Raw genomic sequence first — 21438 nt, 5'->3', positions numbered from 1 at the left:
TTAACATGATGGTATTTCGGTCAATAAAACTAAAAACAAGTTAAAGTTCTTAGGAAGTAAACAATAACTTGCAAGGCAGGGTGGACTAAGTTCCGAGGAATTTATTTCAAATACTATAATTTGTATATGAAAAGGACCTGGTTGAAAAGTCAGACGTTGAACAGTTCGTTAGCTGGATGAATTTACCTCCTAATCACGCGGAATATTGACCTAATCTTGGTATTAATTCCTAGTTTATTGTCGATATCGCTGTATAGCCATAGCGAATTGCTACTGAAGAAGCAACTGGCTAGATCTAATTTTCTAAAGTTAAATGCCAAGTCACAAAGTAAATCAAGATACTTTCAAAATATATTAGCAAAACTTTATTATACGCTAAATACCAAAGAAATGATATTTTGCTAAAGAATAACTATAAATAAATGAATGAATGAATAAAAGAATATCAGCTGAGAATCCTAATATGTTCAATCAATCTTCCATGGGTGAAATAATCCCCAAGATTGTCAAAAGCTATAACTGTTTCTAGATCAGACTACTCTAAAGTCTAAATACAATAATTATTAGATTGTTGTCCTCACTACCACCATATTTGTAGTCAACCAGCAGCTCCCAGCTTGCAAGGATCTTTCACAAAATAAATATCCATCAGCCTACACGTGTCAGTGGATCATTATCGAGAATGGTTTTTAATCAAACATAGCGTCCCAGGTGGATCAGCATCACACTAATATCATCACAGGAGCCTCGTGAAACGGAGAGATCAGCAAGCTTTTTACAGGCAGACAACGGGTCTGCCTTCTCGACTCCTATGCACAAACTGCGAGCAAGGTCTACAGCTTCTTGATTACCAACCTGAAACCATGTAAAAAATTTATTTAGGTTATCTAAGCTAGTGGAATTGCTTAAATGACTTCCATATGAACACCACTTTATTTAGAAGAGCAAAGATTGCTTGTGAGAACATACCTTATCCCATAAGCCATCAGAAGCTAAAATCAAGAACTCATCTTCGGGCTTAATTGTAACAATTTTTGTGTCAGGCTCAGCTATTACCCACTGTTTAAGGTCCCTATCTCCAATTCCCCTAGACACTGCCAAGCAGCCCTGAATTCTCCAAGTTCCATGTATCAAATCAACGTAGCCACCCTGCAAAATGAATTTCATAGAAATCATTAGTTCCAGTTCAAACAAAGCTCTCCTCAAGACTCCATATTTATAAGAAACAACGTGCTTAATATGGTGATGAACTGCTTACCATTGACTCGATTCTGTCCTTCTCGTCTTCCCTAGAAGGCCGGTGATCGGTTGTAAGGGCCTCAGCAACACCTCCTCTACTCATAACAGCACGACAATCACCAGCATTGGATACAACAAGGTTCCCCTTCCTAATTAAAGCTGTCACACAGCAGGAGCCACCTCTTAAATCTTCTTTTAAAAACTGGGCATCAGTATTTAAATAACCATGCTTAACTGCATCCTCAATTTCTTTCTCATCCCTGCTAACAACTTCATCTAAAATATTCTTATCTAAGTTCCCAGCTGCAAATTCAGCTGCTTTAGCACCTCCATGTCCATCAAAAATACCAAAGAAAGCCTGCAGACAAAATGTATATTTCTAAATCATCAATCTGAATTAACACAGCATATAGCAAATTTGGAACTTTGATTTAGCCATGAAAGTCTCCGTAACCAGTATGTGTCTAGATGATCAGAAGTCTTAATTTACCAGAATCGTTTTCAAATTCTTTGATATATATTTAAAATCCCCTAAACTGAAACACGTTATTGTCTAATTCCCATTCAAGTTTAATGATTTCCAAAAAAAAATTTTAATATCATGATCTTGATTGCAAAAATTTATCAACTCTTAAAGAAAGTTCAGTTGCCCCCGCAAAATCAATACATTCAGACAAGTTATTCATCAAAACAATTTAATTTCACGTGCCAATCTGATGAATAGTCATACTTAAACGCAGAGAAGAAAACTAGAAAAAAAAAAAGAGTCACGCAGCCGAAAACTATGAAATTACCTGCTTGGGATCTCCTTCAAGGTCAACGACAGCAGAAAACCGATCCTCCATAGCCTCTCTCCTCCCTCTCTTACAATAAACCGAATAGCCATACCCTTCTCTCTCCACCTCCGCTTCCTCCCCTGCCCTGGACGTCGCTGGCCCTCCTCCGAACCCCATAACAACCGGTATATCCAGCCTCATCGGTCTTTTCCTCTTCAAAACCGTCGCGGCTGACCCCGAAGCCGAAGCCGAAGCCAAGGAAGAAGAACTGAGCCCAGATGGTGGTTTTTGAAGGCGAAACCGAAACGGAGAGCAAGGGGACAAGGATGAAGGAGACGAACAAGAATTAGTAGTGGAAGAAGAAGATGGAGATTGTGTTGTTGATTTTAAATGGGTCAGTGTTAGTGCTATTGTGTCTGCTGGTGATGAAGGGATAGATACCGATGTTTTGCTGCAGAAGAGATTTGCTGATGGGGAAAATACAGGAGAATTCGACACCGCAACGGAGCACGACATCGTTTTTCTTTTTTCCTTTCGTGTGGTGTTTGTTCTGGTTTTTTAAAACGTTGGGTTTTTGTTTCAGCTTTTGTTGTTTCTGTGATTTCTGGTTCGACTTTGTGTCTTTGTTTCTGTTTCCGTTTTCACAGAGATTGTTTATATATAGGGGAAGAAAAAACCCTTATCGCGTATGGAAATAATGCTAGGCGGTGATTGTGGTTGGTCCTTTGACTACTGATTTGGGGTGTCGCAATGTCCGTTTTATCCCTGGGAGATTTTTATTTTTATTTTTATTTTTCCTCTTTTGCAAGGAGATGGGGTCAAAGAACTCTCCTAAAATAATGGTTACGAGTCTTTAGATTTGGAGTATTTTTACTTGTACTTCGCACGATCGCCTAGCAATATCCATGTCACTCCATTGGTGGGAGCGCGTGCTTTTTTTCATGTCAGGATTTACGGTGACGATTTTTTAAATAAATATGTATTTTATTTGCCCTTTTTTTTTATCAATTTCCTACCAATGATTATATGATTTCATTGGCTTCTAATTTTCTGAAATATTCACTAAAGTATCTATGTGGATGTTTGCTTTATTGATAAAAAGAATTATGATTAGGGCCTTAAATATTTTCTCATCTTGTATTATTTTTCTCAAAACCATGGAAAATTTATAAATAAAAAAAAACTATAAGTTTTTCTCTGCACTCAAAGCTTAAAACTTGTTTATTCTGTAAAAGAAACGAAGATGCTATATATTGTAGGTGTTGTTTGAATTTTTTTTAAAAAAATTAGTTTTAAATTAAAAAATTATTTTTAATTTTAGATCTTTTCGACGTCCTTACTAATGTTAAGATTAAATTTTTAGAAAAACAAATATTAATATATTTTAAAATAAAAAATCACTTTTAAAAATAATATTTATTATTTCTCCAAACAAGCATTTAATTTAGAGTTACGAAAAGAACAGACAAATTACAAAATTAAATTCATTTCCATTTATTTACGGAATTGAATTTGTGATCAATTATACTGATTCAAACAAAATACATATGAATCCGCGGGTTGGAATTCAATCATTAATTTCATGCTGTATAAAAAATTGAATTATTTTTTTTCTTAAAATAGGAGGAAGAGCATCTTTTGAATAAGGGCACCGTAGTCGGGAAAATACTGGCAGGAGGGAGTGTGTGGAGGAAAGAAGCTTGATATTTTCATTTGTGGAGGTCAGACACGTTAAGGGTGTGACTGGGAATGGGAATCGTGGCAGTGTTTAGAGAGTGTTTTTGACTCTCTTATCTTTCCTTTTCAGACTTTTATTACCAGTGAACTACTCGGATCTCTTTTTTCTTAGCTCGGAAGATTTTATATGGGTCCCGTGCCGACCGCGCTCGAGCGCAACTTCCTCGAAGTTACCGTTGTTGACAACGTGTTTCTGTTTGGCGACCGTTACGAGTGTCTCATTAGGTATCATTGCATCATCAGCGTTCCAGATAAACATTAAAAACGTTACACTTTTCATTTTCATCCTTTATAAACTCACTAACGTCACATCTCCTCCCTATACATCAATATTTTGCAGTATCATCCCTTTTACTAATTTTTACAATCAAATTCGCAGCAAATAAAGGATTCGATTGTTAAGAAAAACACAATACAGCCCTGGCGTGAAAAAACGTGTTCTCGTTAGACAATCACCCCGCTAGCCTAGCTGAATGACTCTAATCTTTTTAACATGGCTCGATACCTTCCCGCTCAGTATTTAGGTTTTCTCGGGCTCCTCTCTCCAAAGCTCGACACAGAACACCACAAGCACCAATTTGACACAGCCACCTGGAAATAAATGAAAACCTCTGGTTGTACTATCAGAAGGATTCCCGTGGGGTGTATTCAAAATAAACTACATAAAAAACCTCAGTGACGCCATGCGGATATTTCAAACAAGGAGAAAGAGCGATCACTTTTTTAAAGAGATATCCATGTTTAATGACCTGTATAAAAAATATCTATCGTTAAAAATATTTTTTAATTAAAAATATATTAAAATAATAATTTTTTATCTTTAATTTCAGCACTTTCAAATCATAAAAAAAAAACTTTAAATTATGTTTGGTGATAGTACACAAGACAAAATGATTATTTCTATATACTGTTGAATTATGGTAAATAAGACAAGATAGATATAAAAAAATATATATTATATATTTGATATATAATGTTGTTCAACTTATATTTTATTTATTTTAGTTTATATTGAATGTGAAATTAATAATATTATAATAAATCTAATTATGAAACAAGGACTGCTTAGTAGGATGACCTGAAACCAAGTCGACCCGGGGCATGGATTGGTCCAGGTTTAGAATTAAATAGAAAAATGATTGACTCAACCTAATCCTGTGAAAAACTCAGGTCAACATGGGATAAAACATGTGTTAAAAGCCCGTTGCATTTTTTGAAAAAAATAATCAAAACAAGGTTGCTTTGATTATTTTTAAAAAATATTGTGAGTTAACCCTACTGATTTGTGATCTCAATCTTGCATCGGGTCGCCTTGCGAGTTGAGTTTTAGAACTATGATGGTAACCATTTTTTTATCAATATGTTCACTTTGGTCAACTCATGTTGATCCTCGAGACCTATGACCCGGGCCTTGCCCCGATCGACTCCCAAATCGGGTTTTAAAACTATGTAATAACATTTTTTATCCTTATACTGGCTTTGGTTAACCTTGGTTAACCCTCATGATGCATGATCCAAATCTTGCCCTGGTTGACCCTCGAATTGAGTTTTAAAACTATAATAATAATTATTTTTGTTTTTACGTTGAATAGAGTCACTCATGACTCGAGCCTTGTCTCATACTAACTTTTGAATTGGATTTTAAAATTATGACAATAACCGTTTTTATTATTACGCTGACTCGGGTCAATCTGACCTGTAACCCGGGCCTCGACCAATGACATGGTCTTTGCCTGAGATCGATCTCTAAGTTGGTTTTTAAAACTACGACAATAACCATTTTTATCTTTACATGCCTTAGTTTGACAATTTTAAAAATAATTTTTTATAAGGATATTTCAAAAATAAAAAATAAAAAATATTATCTCTGAAGATATATCTTCTTTATACCTTTTGTTTTGAAAATACAAAAATTCACTTTAAAATTGTTCAAGAAACATTTATTTTTATATTCTTATCTCTTTAATCAAATTTTCTATTGTTTTTCTGTTTTTTTATTTCAAAATAATAATTAAATATTACTTAATGAATATCAATTTGATATTATTTTAGAAAAAAACAATAATTTTTTTTTAAAAAAAAAGGTGTTTGAAATCTAAAAATAAACGCTCACATATACGTCCTAGTAGGGCCCCCATGGGGGGAGTGCTCGGTCAGTGGGCTTTTGATGGAATGTTGACGTCGAATCCCAGCTCTATCTCAATTCTGAAGCGATGGGCCAATTCGTAATGAGCATTGCAACTTTACATCCCAGACTGTCAAATGCTTCTGTTTTCCACCCTCGTCATTATTAAGCCAGACAGACCAAGATAAGGCCTCCCAGCTCCCTGTGGGAGGATCCAGTGAACTGTTGGTAGTTTTGTCCGCCCAACACAAATGAAGCCGCCACCTCCACTGGATCAGTGGTTGACTGGTGGTGGTCTTTCAGCTTCTCTCTGTCCTGAATTCATCGTATCTGTCTCAATGTTTTTCAACGCTTTAATTTGGATAAAACGGAAAGATACGAGAACGATTACATCTAGAGTTTTCGTCAACCCATCATGAATGCAGTTAATAATTTATTTCATGAGACCTCTTGCAAGTATATGAAGAGTTCAAAAGGCATTTCTCAACTGTTAATGATTTAAATTTATTTTTAAAAATTATTAATTGACACAAATCTTAAAATCACTCATATTTGTTGTTAACTTTAAAGTCCTAAAGAATTAGTCGAGATATAGTCAAACACCCAAGAATTAACAAAAAAAAAAAGTTCAAAAGGAATTATTTTATTATTCACAAAAATATATAAATATTTCCTGATATGATAAAAACTTGATCTTTTGGAGTCTTTTTTTTTATTAACATGGGTGTTCGGGACAGCTTAAGCGCACCTCAACTAATCTCACGAGTCCTGAAGTTAACGACCATGTAAGCCTCTAGTGGTCATTATATTAGCAACCACAGGGCTCGAACCTGAAATTAGATGGAAACAAACCTTCTAGTCCCAAACTTTTATAAATAACCACCTAGTATATAGTTGTTCAAAAGAAGTCTCTTATTTCCTTAGGTTGATTCAAGAATCCGCTGGCTTGAAACCAAATCTAAGACCAGATTGGTTATCAATCAAAACAGGACATCAACCTTAAAAGAATCCAGTTAACTCTGCCAGATTTCATTTGACCTGTTTAACCCGCCATAACTGGGTCCAAACTGATGGTCAAGCTCTTAGACCTTTTAAAAAGAGCACAAAACATTGCCGTTTAGAAGAGTTCCCATCACTTTTCCTTTCTTTTCTTTAGTCCCGTCCAAAATCAACCCTGATGACTAATCCCCAGCTCAATTATTCTTTCAAGTTTCAACAGAGCAGGATCGGACCAGCCACCGTATAATCTTCTTCTCTGTTGACAGCCATGGTCACCATTGAACTTCAATTATTGAAGGCGGAAACTGATCTAGCAACACCCGGTCGTCCACTCTCTCTAGTTAAATCAAATGCACTACTTTTCCTTTTGCTTCTATTACTTTCTTGGCTATTGACTGGAGACCTGTACGTGAACTTAAAAGGTATTAACTGTTGTTAATTTCTTAACTATAGAACACCACATAATCAACAAGCCTGGAAGTCGCAGTAGTACATGCTCAGAGAAAAGAGAGAGTGCTGAAAGAAAACTGAGAATTAAGCAAATGCCAGAGAGTATTCTTATTACTTAGGAGGTGCACTGCTAATTTGAGGCTTTTTATATGTAACATGAGTATTCAGATCTGATTATATGCTTAAAAGACGCAGGATGTAAAATGATTTCTGATTCCAATTTATTAACCATCGTATCTGAAAAGCTTAATCCATTTTTAATTGTTTTTAGCACTGTTTGCTCATTGCCTCATTCACATTTGGATGATCTGCACTTTTGTAAGATTGTAAAATCGGTTTCAATAAAAGAAAAAACCTGTTTAGTATTGAGATTGATTAATGCATGGGATTACTTTATCGTAAAATAAACTGTCAACGTTATAGATTGGTTAATAGAATGATAATTTAGTTAAGTTCGTGACTGAAAATTGGCACTGGGTTCATTAGCTTGACTATGAACTTAGGGAGTGCCAGAACAGAGCTGTCCTATGAACTTAAGAAATATGGAACCATCTAGGTAGTGGTCCAGTGGTAAGAGCTTGGGATCAAGAGGTTTGCTCTCTCTATGGTCTCAAATTCGAGCCTTGTGGTTGCTCATATGATGGCCACTGGAGGCTTACATGGTCGTTAACTTCAGGGCCCGTGGGATTAGTCGAGGTGCGCGCAAGCTGGCCCGAACACCCACGTTAAACTAAAAAAAATATATATATATATCCTGTGAAAGTTTGCCGTACATCATGACTAGAATGATGAAATCTTTTAAAGGTAATGGGTAAAATTATCCTTTCATCTTTTACAAATTATTAGGGTTAGATTGTTAATTTCTGTTTTTATAGTAAAATTTTTAATTTAAATATAGAATAAAAAATTACAATGTCTATTTGCGTCTTTTTATTTTTTTTAATAGTATAATTACTTTGATATTTTAAAAAATAAAATCAACAGAATTCTCTCATAAGATTTTAAATTGATTTTATTATAATTTTAAAAATTACTCATGAATCATTTGAAAGCATCCTAAGTAAATAGAGCGGTTGCACCCGCGAATCTACTTTCCTTTTTCTCCTTTTCTGCCTCCCCAGCTTGAATTTCACTCTAACCAACCACTGCAATTTATTTGACCTTCACCCGGGAATGCTGGCAAATAGTTCTGTTCCTCGGATCTAGCAGGATGTTTTCACTCGAGTTAACTTTTGTTCAAGTTAATAACGTAAACGTCTGCTTTTGAATCTGAATTGTAAGTGCTTTAATTTACTAAACCGAACCTCTAAGGTTTATTATCATGTCATTCTGCAGATTAGGGTGTTTATCGCGCGCCATAAGTCGCTCTGCCTTCTGCAGAGAAGCGTTGAAGGGACTGCAGTTACTGTTTGCTTATTATCATCCTCCCATGTGATTGTCTTAGGGTAATCAAAAGTGTTGGCATTGTAATTTGTGGCCACCTTCGACGATCAGAGTTTTAACCTTTTCTAGATCCAGGTTTTGGGATGCCTACCAGCAACATGGATGGTCCTCATTGCAACATATAGTTTCATGACCCCCCTTGTCTTCTCTAACGAGCAAAGAATCTTAAGACGGCAAGGGGCCAATTCCAAGGTTTCAGAAATGTAAATCCAGGTTATAAATAATGTTTGATGATTCGGCTTTTCATGATTACTAACACTTTTGGAAACTCAAAATCCCTTATAAAAAGTGGAGGTGGCTTCTTCACCAGTTCTACCAAAGGAAGCGAAAATCACAATAACACTTCTTGGGAAGCAAGCTGGTCAGAAAAATGGCATCTTGAATCTACTGTGGCCGCATTCAGAATCAGAGACCAGATACAAGATTCCATACCCGTCATCAAGTATAAGTAATTCCCAAGTACCGTTTCAGTCTTTAAATATCTCACTGATTGATGCTTTGCTGATAATTGATATGGAAGCAACCGATTAGGCCATTCAAAGCTTTCTCCAAATCTTAAGAGCTCTTGATTTCTTAAAAACCTATAGGCTATTCTTGCACTCCGTGAAAAACACCAGAGAAACTACAAATCGAAGACCTCTTTCCTCTCCATTCCACAAAAACAATACCTTAAACTGAATAGCACTCGGGTAGAGGAATCTAAACACATGGAACAGAAATTCTAAACATCCATTTTGCAGCAATTTAACCAATCTTGAGATTCTGAATCATATCACAAGAGTGGTTTTAACCTTGCAGAAAACAAACACACATTATTATGTTTGATTTCAAGCAAGCAAATTGATTAATCCTTTCTCTTTGGCGATTTTTTTAGGACATCCACAAAGATGAAAACAATCCTTCGATCAATCTTCAATTTTCTTTTAACCGAAAAATGATTCCAACCAACATGTTATTATTATTTCATTAGAGGATAGTGGCATCAATTGACTGCAAACAGATTCAAAAGTAAGATAACATTGGACTATTAGAATGTAGTTCCCCGACGTCCAAATGCAACACAGAACGCCGCTCTGGATAGCGAGGGGAACAGTTTATTTAGGCTTCACTAACATAAGCATAAGCTAATCAACTTAGTTTTAGCTTTTATAAAGTACTGATGTGAAGCCTCAGATATTAGGTAAAACCTAAACCAAAAAAATTTTTTTGTTGAAAAAAAAGCAAAATAAAAGCATTAAGAAGAACTCAGTCCCTTAGATGTTCATAAAGAGTTGCGATCATTGCCGCAAGTCATTACAGGTCTGTATTGACTCATCACTGTTCCTTTAATGCTATGAACTCCGATGTTTCGAAGAAAAAATGAAGAAATCGAAAAATGGAATGTAGTTGCCCCAGGTGCACTCCCAAAGCAACAAAATGAAGGGCTGAAGGAGATATATTTAAAGAAGCAACACAAGCACTTTTGCTTCAAGGGAACGAGTCATACGGGAATTGATAATCCACGCTGACCAGATAGTGAAGCCTTCTCTTATTCATAATCATAAAAGGAGTAAAAAAGAAACCCTAGAGGATTTGGAAAAAAACAAAGAAAATACCCAAGATTAATTTTCAAATAAAGATCTTGACTTTGAGAGTCCTAAGCTAAAAGAAGGTGAAGAACACAAACCCTAATGAGCAGTTGCTGTAGAAATTCATCGACGCGATACGAAGACTGGGAAACCTTGTTTTATAGAGTGAGATGAAGATATGAGGAACGGCTCCTCTGCGGATTCCTTAAATAAGTGGTTCGAAGGTTTACCCTAATTGATTCAGGAAAGTACTGGATTGACCTTAAGAAATGGGCTTTGAAGTTTTAAGATGTTCATTGGTTATTCAATCATGGGCTTTTCTTGTCAACAAAAGCCCATTCCGTTTTAGATGGGACATTTTTACTGTTCTCAGCTCTGAATTTGTGTGGATCACTGAGGGCAGCCAGTAGCAGTAATTCAAGAGATGGGCTTTACGTTATTTGCTTGGATCAATTAGGCTTTATGTTCAAGTACATCAGAACCTTCCTCGCTCTGTACCGCCACCTTCATCGGCATCTACAAACTTTCAGGCTCGAAAATTCTGTTCGTCCTTTTCTTTTCTTTTCTTTTTTTAATGAAAAATACTGGAATAATCCGTTTTTCTTATATTTTAATAGATTTTTATTGACAAAGATTTACTGGACACTTTGTGTGTATTTCTTTTTCACTCAAATAGAAATAGAAGCTCTTTCTATATATATTTTCTTGTTCTCTTTTACATCTATTTATTATTTATTAGTAGGGATGATAATAGGTACCAATATATTGGATTTTTTGATATTCTTTACTTATTATTCACTAAATAAAAAATTTAGATATTCATAAGTTATTTATCAAGTTTTGAGATTTTATTATTCAATAAAAAATTAAATAATTAATTTAAATATTCAACAAATATATATATATATATATATATATATATATATATATTTGGGGCTAGACTTAATGAGTTTCGGGTTAGGCTTGATAATATTTATATTATATATATTATTCATTAAATAAAATAAATATCTAAAAAATATTCTATTATTCCTGTCGAGATAATATCGATTAGGTTTATATTAATTTATCATCTCTACTGATTAGGCTTTTGCATGGATCATTTTAGGGCCGTTATTCTAAAGTTGGGCTTGACGTTATTAAAATGCTGCGTGATTCAAGAGCAAAGAACAAGGAGAGCGGGCGAATTCCGGTCAACTATGGAGACAAAAATACAAAGAGAAAAGGAAAGAAAGCATTGCCTATCCTTTTGACTAAGAATGATTATTTTTGGTTTGGTTTAATTTTTACCTATAAAAATCACTAAGTTAAAATTTTATAAAAAATTAAAAAAAAAACCGGTCCCAACCGACAGTTTTCAGTTTGGTTTGGTTCTTTTATATTAAAAACTGAAAATTATATTTTTTTTGGACTTTCTAATGGGTTCTTTTCGGTTCGGTTCGAGTTTTTTTTGTTCAGTTCGGTCTGGTTTATTTCTTATCTAAATCGGTTCTGTTTGGTTTTTTTATTTAAGACTTATGAAAACGAAACTAAATCGAACCAAATTTTTTAAAAAATATTCTAATTTGTTTAATTGATTTTTTTTCATGGTTCAGTTTTTTAGATTTTTTTTCTGGTTTTCTCGGTTTAATCGGTTTGTCAGTTTTTTCGTTCACCCCTACTTTTGATACACCGGACGAAGGGTATTTTAGAATTCTAATGCAGTTTCATGAGTATTAAAAAAATAATATAGTTTGAACATAAAAGAAATTGAGAATAATGGTTGTTTCAAAAATTATATTTCTTTTAATTTAATTAACATTCATAAAAAATCAACTCACAATTTTATGAAGATTCAATGACTAATAAATGAAATTCAAGATCCAATGACGAAATGAGAATGGATCAGCCGGGATACGTCGGAGTTTTGTTTTCAACACATTCAATACTGTTAGAAAGATCTTAATGAGATAATTCTAATCGAACCTTAAAAGACCACCAAACATTGTCATGATTTGTTAGAAGTTTTGTTTTGAGTTAATTTAGGGTTAATTACGATCTTATTTTATGTTTTTCTAATGTGTACTTAGAATCGTTTCATTAAAATCTTTGTAACAGTATTAGGTGTGTCAAAAATAAAGTTCAGATATGTCCCTAGCAACCCTTTTTTTTCCTTGCTTTTATTTCCTCATTTCTCTCTCTTGCCAAATCACTTTCATCTTCTATTTCTTCATTAGTATTTGTATCTTTAATCTCATCTTTTGACTATTAAATTTTATACTAAAAAATTATTAATTTTTACTCAGGTTAATTAATTTTTAAAATTCTAATATAGTTTCATGAAAGTTTCAGAAAAAATAACGCAATTGTAGAAAAATATTAGAAAAAATAATATAGTTGGAATACAATTGTTATTGAAAATAACAGTTGTTCTAAAAACCATGTCCCTCTTAATTTATTTAACATTCATAAAAGTTAACGTAAGATTTTATAAATATCCAGTAGCCAAGTAATAAGATTCAAAATCCAATGATAAAAAAAAATGGGTCGCCCGGGCCACACTGAAACTTTGTTTTTGACATATTCAGAATCATTAGAAAGATCCCGATGAGATAACTTTAATCACACTTTAAAAAACTACTAAACATGGTTTTGATTTATTATAAGTTTTGTTTGGGGTTAATTTATGGTTAATTGTAAACTTATTAGTTTTGTTAAGATTTTTCTAGTGATACCATGCGTGTAAAAAACAGAGTCCAAATGTATTTCCGATAACCTTTTTTTTTTTTTATTTCTCTCTCTTATTACATTACCTTCATCTCTTATTTTTTTTAGTCATTGAATTTTTATAAAAACATTATTAACTTTTATCTAGGTGAATTAATTTTTTTTTTTTGAAATATTCACCATACAACAACTATTTTAAAAAGCATTTATATAAAAAAAATAATCTAAAATCACAATTATATTCAAACTATTCAAGATATCTTTTTTAACAAGTGTTGCTGTACCAGGACTTGAAGGGGTGAAGTGTTGTCGTACGAAGACTTGAAGGGGTGTGTTGGACCTATCACCGTATGACCTAATGGTCGAATATTAGTTTTTTCTTCCGAGTTATTGATATTTATGTGATGATTTTATCGATTGTGTTTTTAATATTTTCTATTTTTTATCCTTTATCTTTTTATTTTTTTAGAGCACTGCATTCTGTTTACCTGTTCCCATGATCCATTTCCTTGTGGATTGATTCTGTAGACGAGGACTGAACACTGTAGCCTGGGCCTATACTCGGACAATGTGCTAGTTAATGCCATCTCACAGGCTACTGTGGCAGAGGCCTCGGGGATAAGCGTTCTTTTCCTATTCAAGTAGCAATGAAAGCAGCATTTTACTCTTCTTTTTGTCCACGCTCTCGCGGTAAAATTATGTTTGTTTTTTTTTAAAGAATTATTAATTTTTTTATTTTAAATTAATATCATTTTAATGTACCAATATTAAAAATAATTTTTAAAAATTAAAAAAATATTATTTTAAAATATTTTCAAGAGAACAGTACTTTAAAAAACACTTAATATTACAATATCAAATAGACTATGAATATTATTATTTATCCCACAATATTTTTTTTATTTTACAATTTAATTTTATTTTTTAATCACAGTCTTTCATGTTATATTAGTATACTTTTTTACACGTTAAAGTATTTTTTCTTTCTTCGCATGCTTTCGCATATATAAAATTTTAGCATTGTTTTAAAAACTGCTTTTACAGGATATAAATTTTATTACACTTAAAATAAATAGAATAACAATGACAAAAGTAAACAAATATAAAATGAAACAGAGCCCAATGTTTAAAAAGCACATCAAATTACATTCTGGTCCCTAAAGTTTTACTTTGTGCAATTTAATTGGTCCCTAAAGATTATGGACTTAAAATTCAAGTCCCAGAATTTATTTTTCCACCTTTCAGTTTTTGAAAGTTGAGAGATTATAGGAAAAAAAAGAGAAGGGTGAGAGGTGGGTTGGCTAATATTGATATCAAGCTTAGATTCTTTATCTTATCGAGAAAAAATAAAGATAAGAGCTTGAAAAAGTTTTGTTATATAGTTTAATTTTGTTTTTTAATTAAGGGTGGGAGTTTTTAGGTTTAATGGTGGTTATTAGATTGCCTTTTAGATTTTGTAGGTCAAAACAAATTTTAAAATAAGTATTTTGCGTTCCAAAACTTTTATCCTTAACTTTTCAATACATAAAATTACTGAAATTAGTATATTGATTTGTGTTTTCCAGCAGGTTAATAATAACTTTTTATTAAATATAAAAATATAAAACACTAGATTTAAGAAGATTGAATCTGACTAAAAAGTTAGATTCAAGACGATTGAGTCTAGCTAAGAAGCTAAATCTAATAGCTTTTAGTTTGGCGAACAAGGTAATTAGATTTGATAGTCTAGTCAAGACCCAACAATATTTTTTAACTTAAAAACAACAAAAATAATATCCCTAAATACTACACTGTAGTTGATAATACAAATACGCTTGACCAGTCCTGTAGCTCACGCCTGAGCTTGTTTTTAAACAAGCTTTTGCCTTTAGCCGGTTTATTTATATATATATATATACACTTTAATGACGGCTGTTTCCGCCACTATTTTAAGCAAGCATTTTTTTACCACAGCTGCAACCCTGTGAAGATGAAAATTACCATATGAATTAAAATTTATTTTTTTACCACAGCATTTTATTACACATACATGTTGTGTAATAAAAATAATAAATGTATATATGAATTAAATTTTATTAACACAGTATACAGCCTTGTAAGAAATTTTATAGAAAAAGCTCATCAAGATATTTGTCTATCTATGTAATTCTAAAATAAAATTTCACACACAAAATATTCCAAATTGGTTACAGTGCCAGGTGAGACTGGATGTGTAAGTTTCCTGGTATGAAAATCTTGTTTTTGATTTTCAGTTATAAAAACAATTTGATGAGTTTTATGGATAAAATATTTTTTTACAAGATAATTTTGGTAATTATCCATGGGGATTCAGCAACTCGGAGCCTATATAAAAGAATATCAAGTCAATTTAAAAATTAAATTCAATAATTTAATTTATTTTAGCATCAGCAATTACCTCATCACGTCCTTGATAAGACTATACTTATTTGGGATATAATTATAGTTTCATGTACTTCGTTCGTGGGTTCTTTTATTCCTTGATGGACAAGCACTGCATGAAAGTAAGAATCCAACACCAATAAGTTAGAGGCAAGAGATAATATTTATTATAATGTGAAGGAAAAAAATATAAATTATAGTTTAAAATTTTATTTAATAATTTAAGTTAAGTTATTGGATCTGTTTATTTTTTGATATTATCTATGATTTTGAGTCTATATAAGTTTTAGCCTAAACGGATTTCACTTTAAAAGATATGTTAGAAAATAATATAAATCATAATTAAGATTTAATTTAACAACTTAAGTTTTTGAATTTAATTGGTTTTTTGATATAGTATTAGAGCCTTGACGACCAAGCGGTTACGGGTTCGAATCTCATAATCCTCATTTATTTGATAAAAATTAAATACAAGATAATATGAATTTACACAAGTTTCAAGTCCAAAAGATTTTCACTCGAGTGAGTGTTTGAAATAATAATATAAATTATATTTTAAAATCTCACATAACAGTTTAATTTATTGGATTAAAACTAACAATGTTAATACAATCAAGCGTAACATTATTTTCGAATACAAATGATTGTAGTTTATTTTATTTTTGTGGGATGAGAGGAAAATAATATAGTTAAAGATCCAACATAGCCACCGTGGAAAGAAACTACATGTAGAACTCGCTGGATGAAAGTTTTCTTTTTTAGTTTAACGTGGGTGTCCGGACCAGCTTGCACGCACCTCGACTAATTCCACGGGCCCTGAAGTTAACGATCATGTAAGTCTCTAGTAGTCATCATATGAGCAACCACAAGACTCGAACCTGAGACCATAAAAAAAACAAACTTCTTGATTCTAAGTTCTTATTATTGGATTACTATCTAGATGGTTATGACGAGTGAGTGGCTGTTATAATAGAACAACAAGTGCGAGAAAAAAATGATTTTCCATGGCCAGAAGAGCGACTCTTGGGATGGTCTAATCTACACACGCCATCTCTTCGTGTCGCCGCACGACACTACGAGGCCCTGGAACGCTGTGGCCTAACAAACAAGACTCGATCAAAGCTTGCGACCAATCATTTTTCCCATCAAGTTTCGGTTTCCATTTCTTTTTTCCATAAAGAAGGAAAATTACAGTTAGGTCAATTTTTAAGACGGAAACCCCTCGCCACGCTCCCCCTTGCCTTTTATTTTAAATTATTTTCACAGTTGTGAATGTTATTGTTATCCACTCGACACGTGATTGTGCGTTGGCGATTAGCATTGATTATGACTTTTTGTGTGGCGTAACGCCTTACGTGGAAAGGTTCTTGATAAGGAAAGGTGAAGACGAGCGTACAAGAAAACGAGTGCCTTACGAGCATGTATAGTCAATTACAGGGAACTGTAATTTGCATTAGAAAATAATATGTTGGAAATTTTCTTCTAATTTTTGAATAAAATATAATTAAAAATAAAAATAAAAACTGATTTTTTTAACTGAGTCGGACCCGGTTCAATGTATTTAGTTTTGAATCGGATCTGGTCCGACCAGAACAGTGGAAAGTGACTTCACTGTTCACGTGAACAATTCACTCTCCACTGTCTGCATGTTTGCGGAAAGCAGCTTCAAACCTGCGATTTAAATAAATTTTGTATAGGCCCCACATAAATAGTAAAATGTGTTTTAGTGTTACCAAATATTCAACATGTGCGGTTTGTTTTAAAAGCAAAAGCTATCGTGTAAACAAACGTGCACTAAGACAACATTTGATTTTACATTTTAAAATTCTTTTAAAAAATATATATTTTTTAAATTAGTTTTTTTATATTTTTACGGTGTTTTGATGTTAAAAACAATTTTTAAAATATTTTTAAATAAAAAATACTTAAAAAAACAAATCAAATTATCTCTAGATGAATGAAAATGTTTTCGAAGTATATAAGATTGACTTGAAAAATAAGGTTCAGACAACGAGTGGCCGGTCCAAGGGATTTGAACTCTTGCATTTTCAGTTTGTTCATCACGAGCTCCGCTTTTTCCCCTCTAACATGGTACAAATATATGGTTTGTGTTTGTGATAGTAGCTTTTAGATTTTAAATATATTAAAATATTTTTTTAATTTTTAATATCAGTATATTAAAATTATTAAAAAATATTAAAAAATAATTTATTTATTTTTAAAATAAAAACAATTTTAAAAATATCTATATATAAAAAACTCTTAAACACACTCACATTTTGGTTTTTGGTGTGTTCAAATTAATGAACAAGGATTGGCTCTTCATTTTTTTTTTTTAGTTTAACGTGGGTGTCCGTGCCAGCTTGCACGCACCTCGACTAATTCCACGGGCCCTGAAGTTAACGACCATGTAAGCCTCCAGTGGCCATCATATGAGCAACCACAGGGCTCGAACCTGAGACCACAGAGGGAGCAAACCTCTTGGTCCCAAGCTCTTACCACTGGGCCACCACCTAGATGGTTAATTGGCTCTTCATTTTTCGTTGGGTTAGTGTTGACTTCTGAATTTTGTAGATTGCAAGAGTCATATATATGCATAATTGAATTTATTTTCCCTTCCTCCATTGAGTAGCTTATCCAGTATCTAATAAAATGTATCTCTTGGACAATTTTTTTTTTGGAAAATTGAGATACTTTTATGATTTTTTATATCTATTTAAACTAAATTATAAAATTTAATTAAATGCATACGTGATGAAATGAAAATAATACAACATGATTTTCTATTGAATTTGAATTCAAAACTAATAACAAAAAATTCATGTTTATTACTCTATTGTAACTTATGAGACCATATTTATTTGAGTTTAATAAGTGGTTTGTAACTTGTCAAGCTTTGAAGTATTCGAGTAACTTGTCAGATCATATTTAATTGAGGTGTGAGGACATTTATATTAATAATAAAAAAAAAATACTCAAGTATATTAAATTTAAAAACTTACCAGACCCGCACTCGATTAAGTTATTATTTTATTAAGGGTTTAGAAAAAAGCATTAGATGGAGATACAGAATAAAAGAATACTAACTCATGAATATCCCATGACAACACCGAATAATGATAATTAACTCCTACAATATACGCTGATGAACGTAAACATGACAACACCGAATAATGATAATGACAACGTTAATTATGGTCATGACTCATGATAATGAAAGGACCAATTAAGTGATGGCGGTTTTAAGCATATCCAAGTTGATACTATGATACTGTTGGGAAAATCATACACCGATCTAATTAATTAAATACACAATTCACAAGTCACTCTATTTATGCAATCAAAATCACGGTAAACCATCTAGGTGGTGGCCCAGTGGTAAGAGCTTGGGACCAAGAGGTTTGCTCCCTCTGTAGTCTCAGGTTCGAGCCCTGTGGTTGCTCATATGATGGCCACTGGAGGTTTACATGGTCGTTAACTTCAGGGCCCGTGAGATTAGTCGAGGTACGCGCAAGCTGGCCCGGACACCCACGTTAAACTAAAAAAAAATCAGGGTAAACCAATTAACAAAATAATAAAATCAATCACACAGTTCAACATCAGAATCTTTACATGAAGACGATATGCAACACAACACAACAACTTTTTTTAAACCTTTTTAGACCTTCCAATGGCCATAATCTGCAACACAACACCTTTTTATAATAATGACTTTGAGTTCTATCATTATATTCTCCATTTTTTTAAAAAAAATATCTTCATTTTAATAAAGTAAAAATAAAATAAAATAAGAGAGAGAGTAAGTTCTTAGCCAATATGTTATCAAGATTGTTAGAAATATTTTAGGATAAAAACAAATATGGAGCTAACTTAGAGGCGTAAAAACACAGTCTTTAAGATATTTATTTGCCCCATATAGAGACAACATTTTTATAATACAACTATGCTCTCCAAACCTCTAAAAAGATGAGAAGATAAGACAAAAAAAGAAAAATCTGTTTTTTATTGTGTGTACTTTTCTGTGTAGTAATAGATTTTAATAGAGTTGAAAACATAACAATGTCTTTTAATATTATAATGGTAAATGAAACTATATGATTGTCAATGAAATATTTATACTTCAAATTAAACTACATAGCTGCTATTTAGTTTTATCTGAACAATCACAAATTTAAAAATTAATTACAAAAATTAAAGAAATTAATTAATCTCACTGATATATAAAGTGATAAATTTCATGTTTTAATATTATAAATGTTCATATAATAGATACTCATTAGAAGAATCCTTCTACCATGACTTTTATTTAATTTATTACACAATAAAAACTTATATTTATAAAAATATATGAGAGAGTGTTTCTTTTCCGTGAGGGATAAACATCTTTTTTTTTTTTATTCATTTATAAACTATTGCATCACGCTTTCTCAGCTTAAGAACCCTGGAATTTGCCTTAAATTCATGGCCTTGCATGAACCAAAAAGAACACATGCAGGACCGTGAATATCACATAACATGACATTCCTATTTGCCGCTGTAATTGCTAGTGTACGGAGTAGTTCTCTCCATTATAACCTTTACTCTTTTTAAAACATATTCATTAATGAAGTTATGATCAGCACTCCCGCTAATTCTTACTGTGTTAGTGCATAACTATCAACCATGGCATTTAATGAAAGTCCATATCCATCAGCGGGGGCGGAAGTGTGTGTCTATATATATATATATATATATATATATATATATATATATATATATATATATATATATATATATATATATGGGTAATTAAGTGTGGAAGAGGTTTTTTATTCTAAAAAGGTGAGTTTTCTTACAGTAATTAAGTGTGATTTTTCAATTTGATTTTCTTTGAATTATTTTGCGCAACCCTAATATAAATCTGGTAAATATAAAATCATTACTTTGCATAATAAATCCGGTAACCAGTCAAAAATAAAAATATAAATATAAATAACAAGTAAATTTTTTTAATGAAAAGATTGAAGCAAAGCCACTAATTAATTTATTTTTCATCAAACAAAACAAGGTAACTTAAATTTAAAATCTATTTTTGTTTTGTTTTTATATGTTTGTTAATAATTTTATGAGATTTTTTTTTATAATTTTACCATTTTTGCTTTATTTTGTTTCTCAAATCTGCTAGTTTTACTAATTGTTTTTTGAATTCTTCTTATAGTGTTTTTTTTTTCTAATTAATTAAATATATTTTATTGGTTTGTTTTGATTATACTTGGATTTTTTTTAATGTTTTGTTTTTAGCAGAGCAACCAAAATTATCATTTTTTTCTCACGATATATGTTTGGAGTTTAGGTTGAACCTTGAACAAAATCAGAAGAATTTGATTTTGTTTTTTGAAAAAAAAAAACAATATTGATAACTCGCATCCTAGTGAACCAACTCTAATGTGTAATGTTAAAGTTATGATTGAGCAACTCCAATGCGCTTCAGTTTACAAAGAACCCGTGTTGATTAGTGAGAATCATTCTTTATTATTTTTTGCTTTATTTCAAAGTTTATCGAATATAAATAATGCTTCGCTTTAGCTAATGTTTCTTATATACTTTGTATGTTTATATTTGATAGGTATAAAGACCAACAACATTAAAGTGATAAATATATTATGAAGATGAAATTAACTTCGTTGCTTTGACTTAATTTGGTATTGCTTCGAACCTTTTACCTTATACAAAGGTCATTATATATTTATAGTAAATTATTTAAATAAAACTAAATTATACAAGTTTTTTTTACAACTCATATACAATAAATTAAAATAAATATCATATCTTATTATATTAATTTTGACATCTCCTAATAAATAATCCTAGCTCCAGCACTGTACATCAGCCTTACTTTTATCACCAATGTTTTGATCAGTATATATGATCGCTCTCCTCCATAGCCTTAGTGTTCTGTTTTCGATATATAATCATTGTCTACTTAATACTTACATCATCGTACTTCTCACCCGAA

At 32.0% G+C, this 21438-nt stretch overlaps 1 protein-coding gene and 2 non-coding genes across 3 annotated transcripts; all 3 read right to left on the bottom strand.

Moving 5' to 3' along the window:
- Positions 1-339: 339 nt before the first annotated feature.
- LOC7487810 (probable protein phosphatase 2C 25) lies at positions 340-2659 on the bottom strand. The gene is made up of 4 exons (XM_002298448.4): positions 2034-2659; positions 1259-1597; positions 970-1149; positions 340-855 (listed from the first exon to the last, which is right to left on the bottom strand). Exons 1-4 carry the CDS (start codon positions 2529-2531, stop codon positions 694-696), a joined length of 1179 nt encoding a protein of 392 aa, XP_002298484.1. The 5' UTR covers positions 2532-2659; the 3' UTR covers positions 340-693.
- Positions 2660-9799: 7140 nt separating this feature from the next.
- Positions 9800-9940, bottom strand: LOC112326313 (small nucleolar RNA snoR136). The gene has a single exon (XR_002979961.1). It is a non-coding gene; the product is annotated as a small nucleolar RNA snoR136 (small nucleolar RNA).
- Positions 9941-10008: 68 nt separating this feature from the next.
- On the bottom strand, positions 10009-10094 carry LOC112326317 (small nucleolar RNA SNORD25). Its single transcript, XR_002979964.1, has one exon. It is a non-coding gene; the product is annotated as a small nucleolar RNA SNORD25 (small nucleolar RNA).
- Positions 10095-21438: the final 11344 nt, after the last annotated feature.

Source organism: Populus trichocarpa, chromosome 1 (assembly GCF_000002775.5).
Source record: "Populus trichocarpa isolate Nisqually-1 chromosome 1, P.trichocarpa_v4.1, whole genome shotgun sequence".
Taxonomy (NCBI): domain Eukaryota; kingdom Viridiplantae; phylum Streptophyta; class Magnoliopsida; order Malpighiales; family Salicaceae; genus Populus; species Populus trichocarpa.
This window is presented reverse-complemented; position numbering and strand designations above follow the sequence as displayed.

What these genes read in the sequence shown, in the direction of transcription:
- LOC7487810 (XM_002298448.4), bottom strand. Translation starts at nt 2,531, where the DNA reads ATGTCGTGCTCCGTTGCGGTGTCGAATTCTCCTGTATTTTCCCCATCA. An exon ending in TTGAAGGAGATCCCAAGCAG is followed by an intron (nt 1,598 to 2,033) that starts GTAATTTCATAG and finishes TTTTGTCTGCAG; the next exon opens with GCTTTCTTTGGTATTTTTGA. An exon ending in AGGACAGAATCGAGTCAATG is followed by an intron (nt 1,150 to 1,258) that starts GTAAGCAGTTCA and finishes TTCATTTTGCAG; the next exon opens with GGTGGCTACGTTGATTTGAT.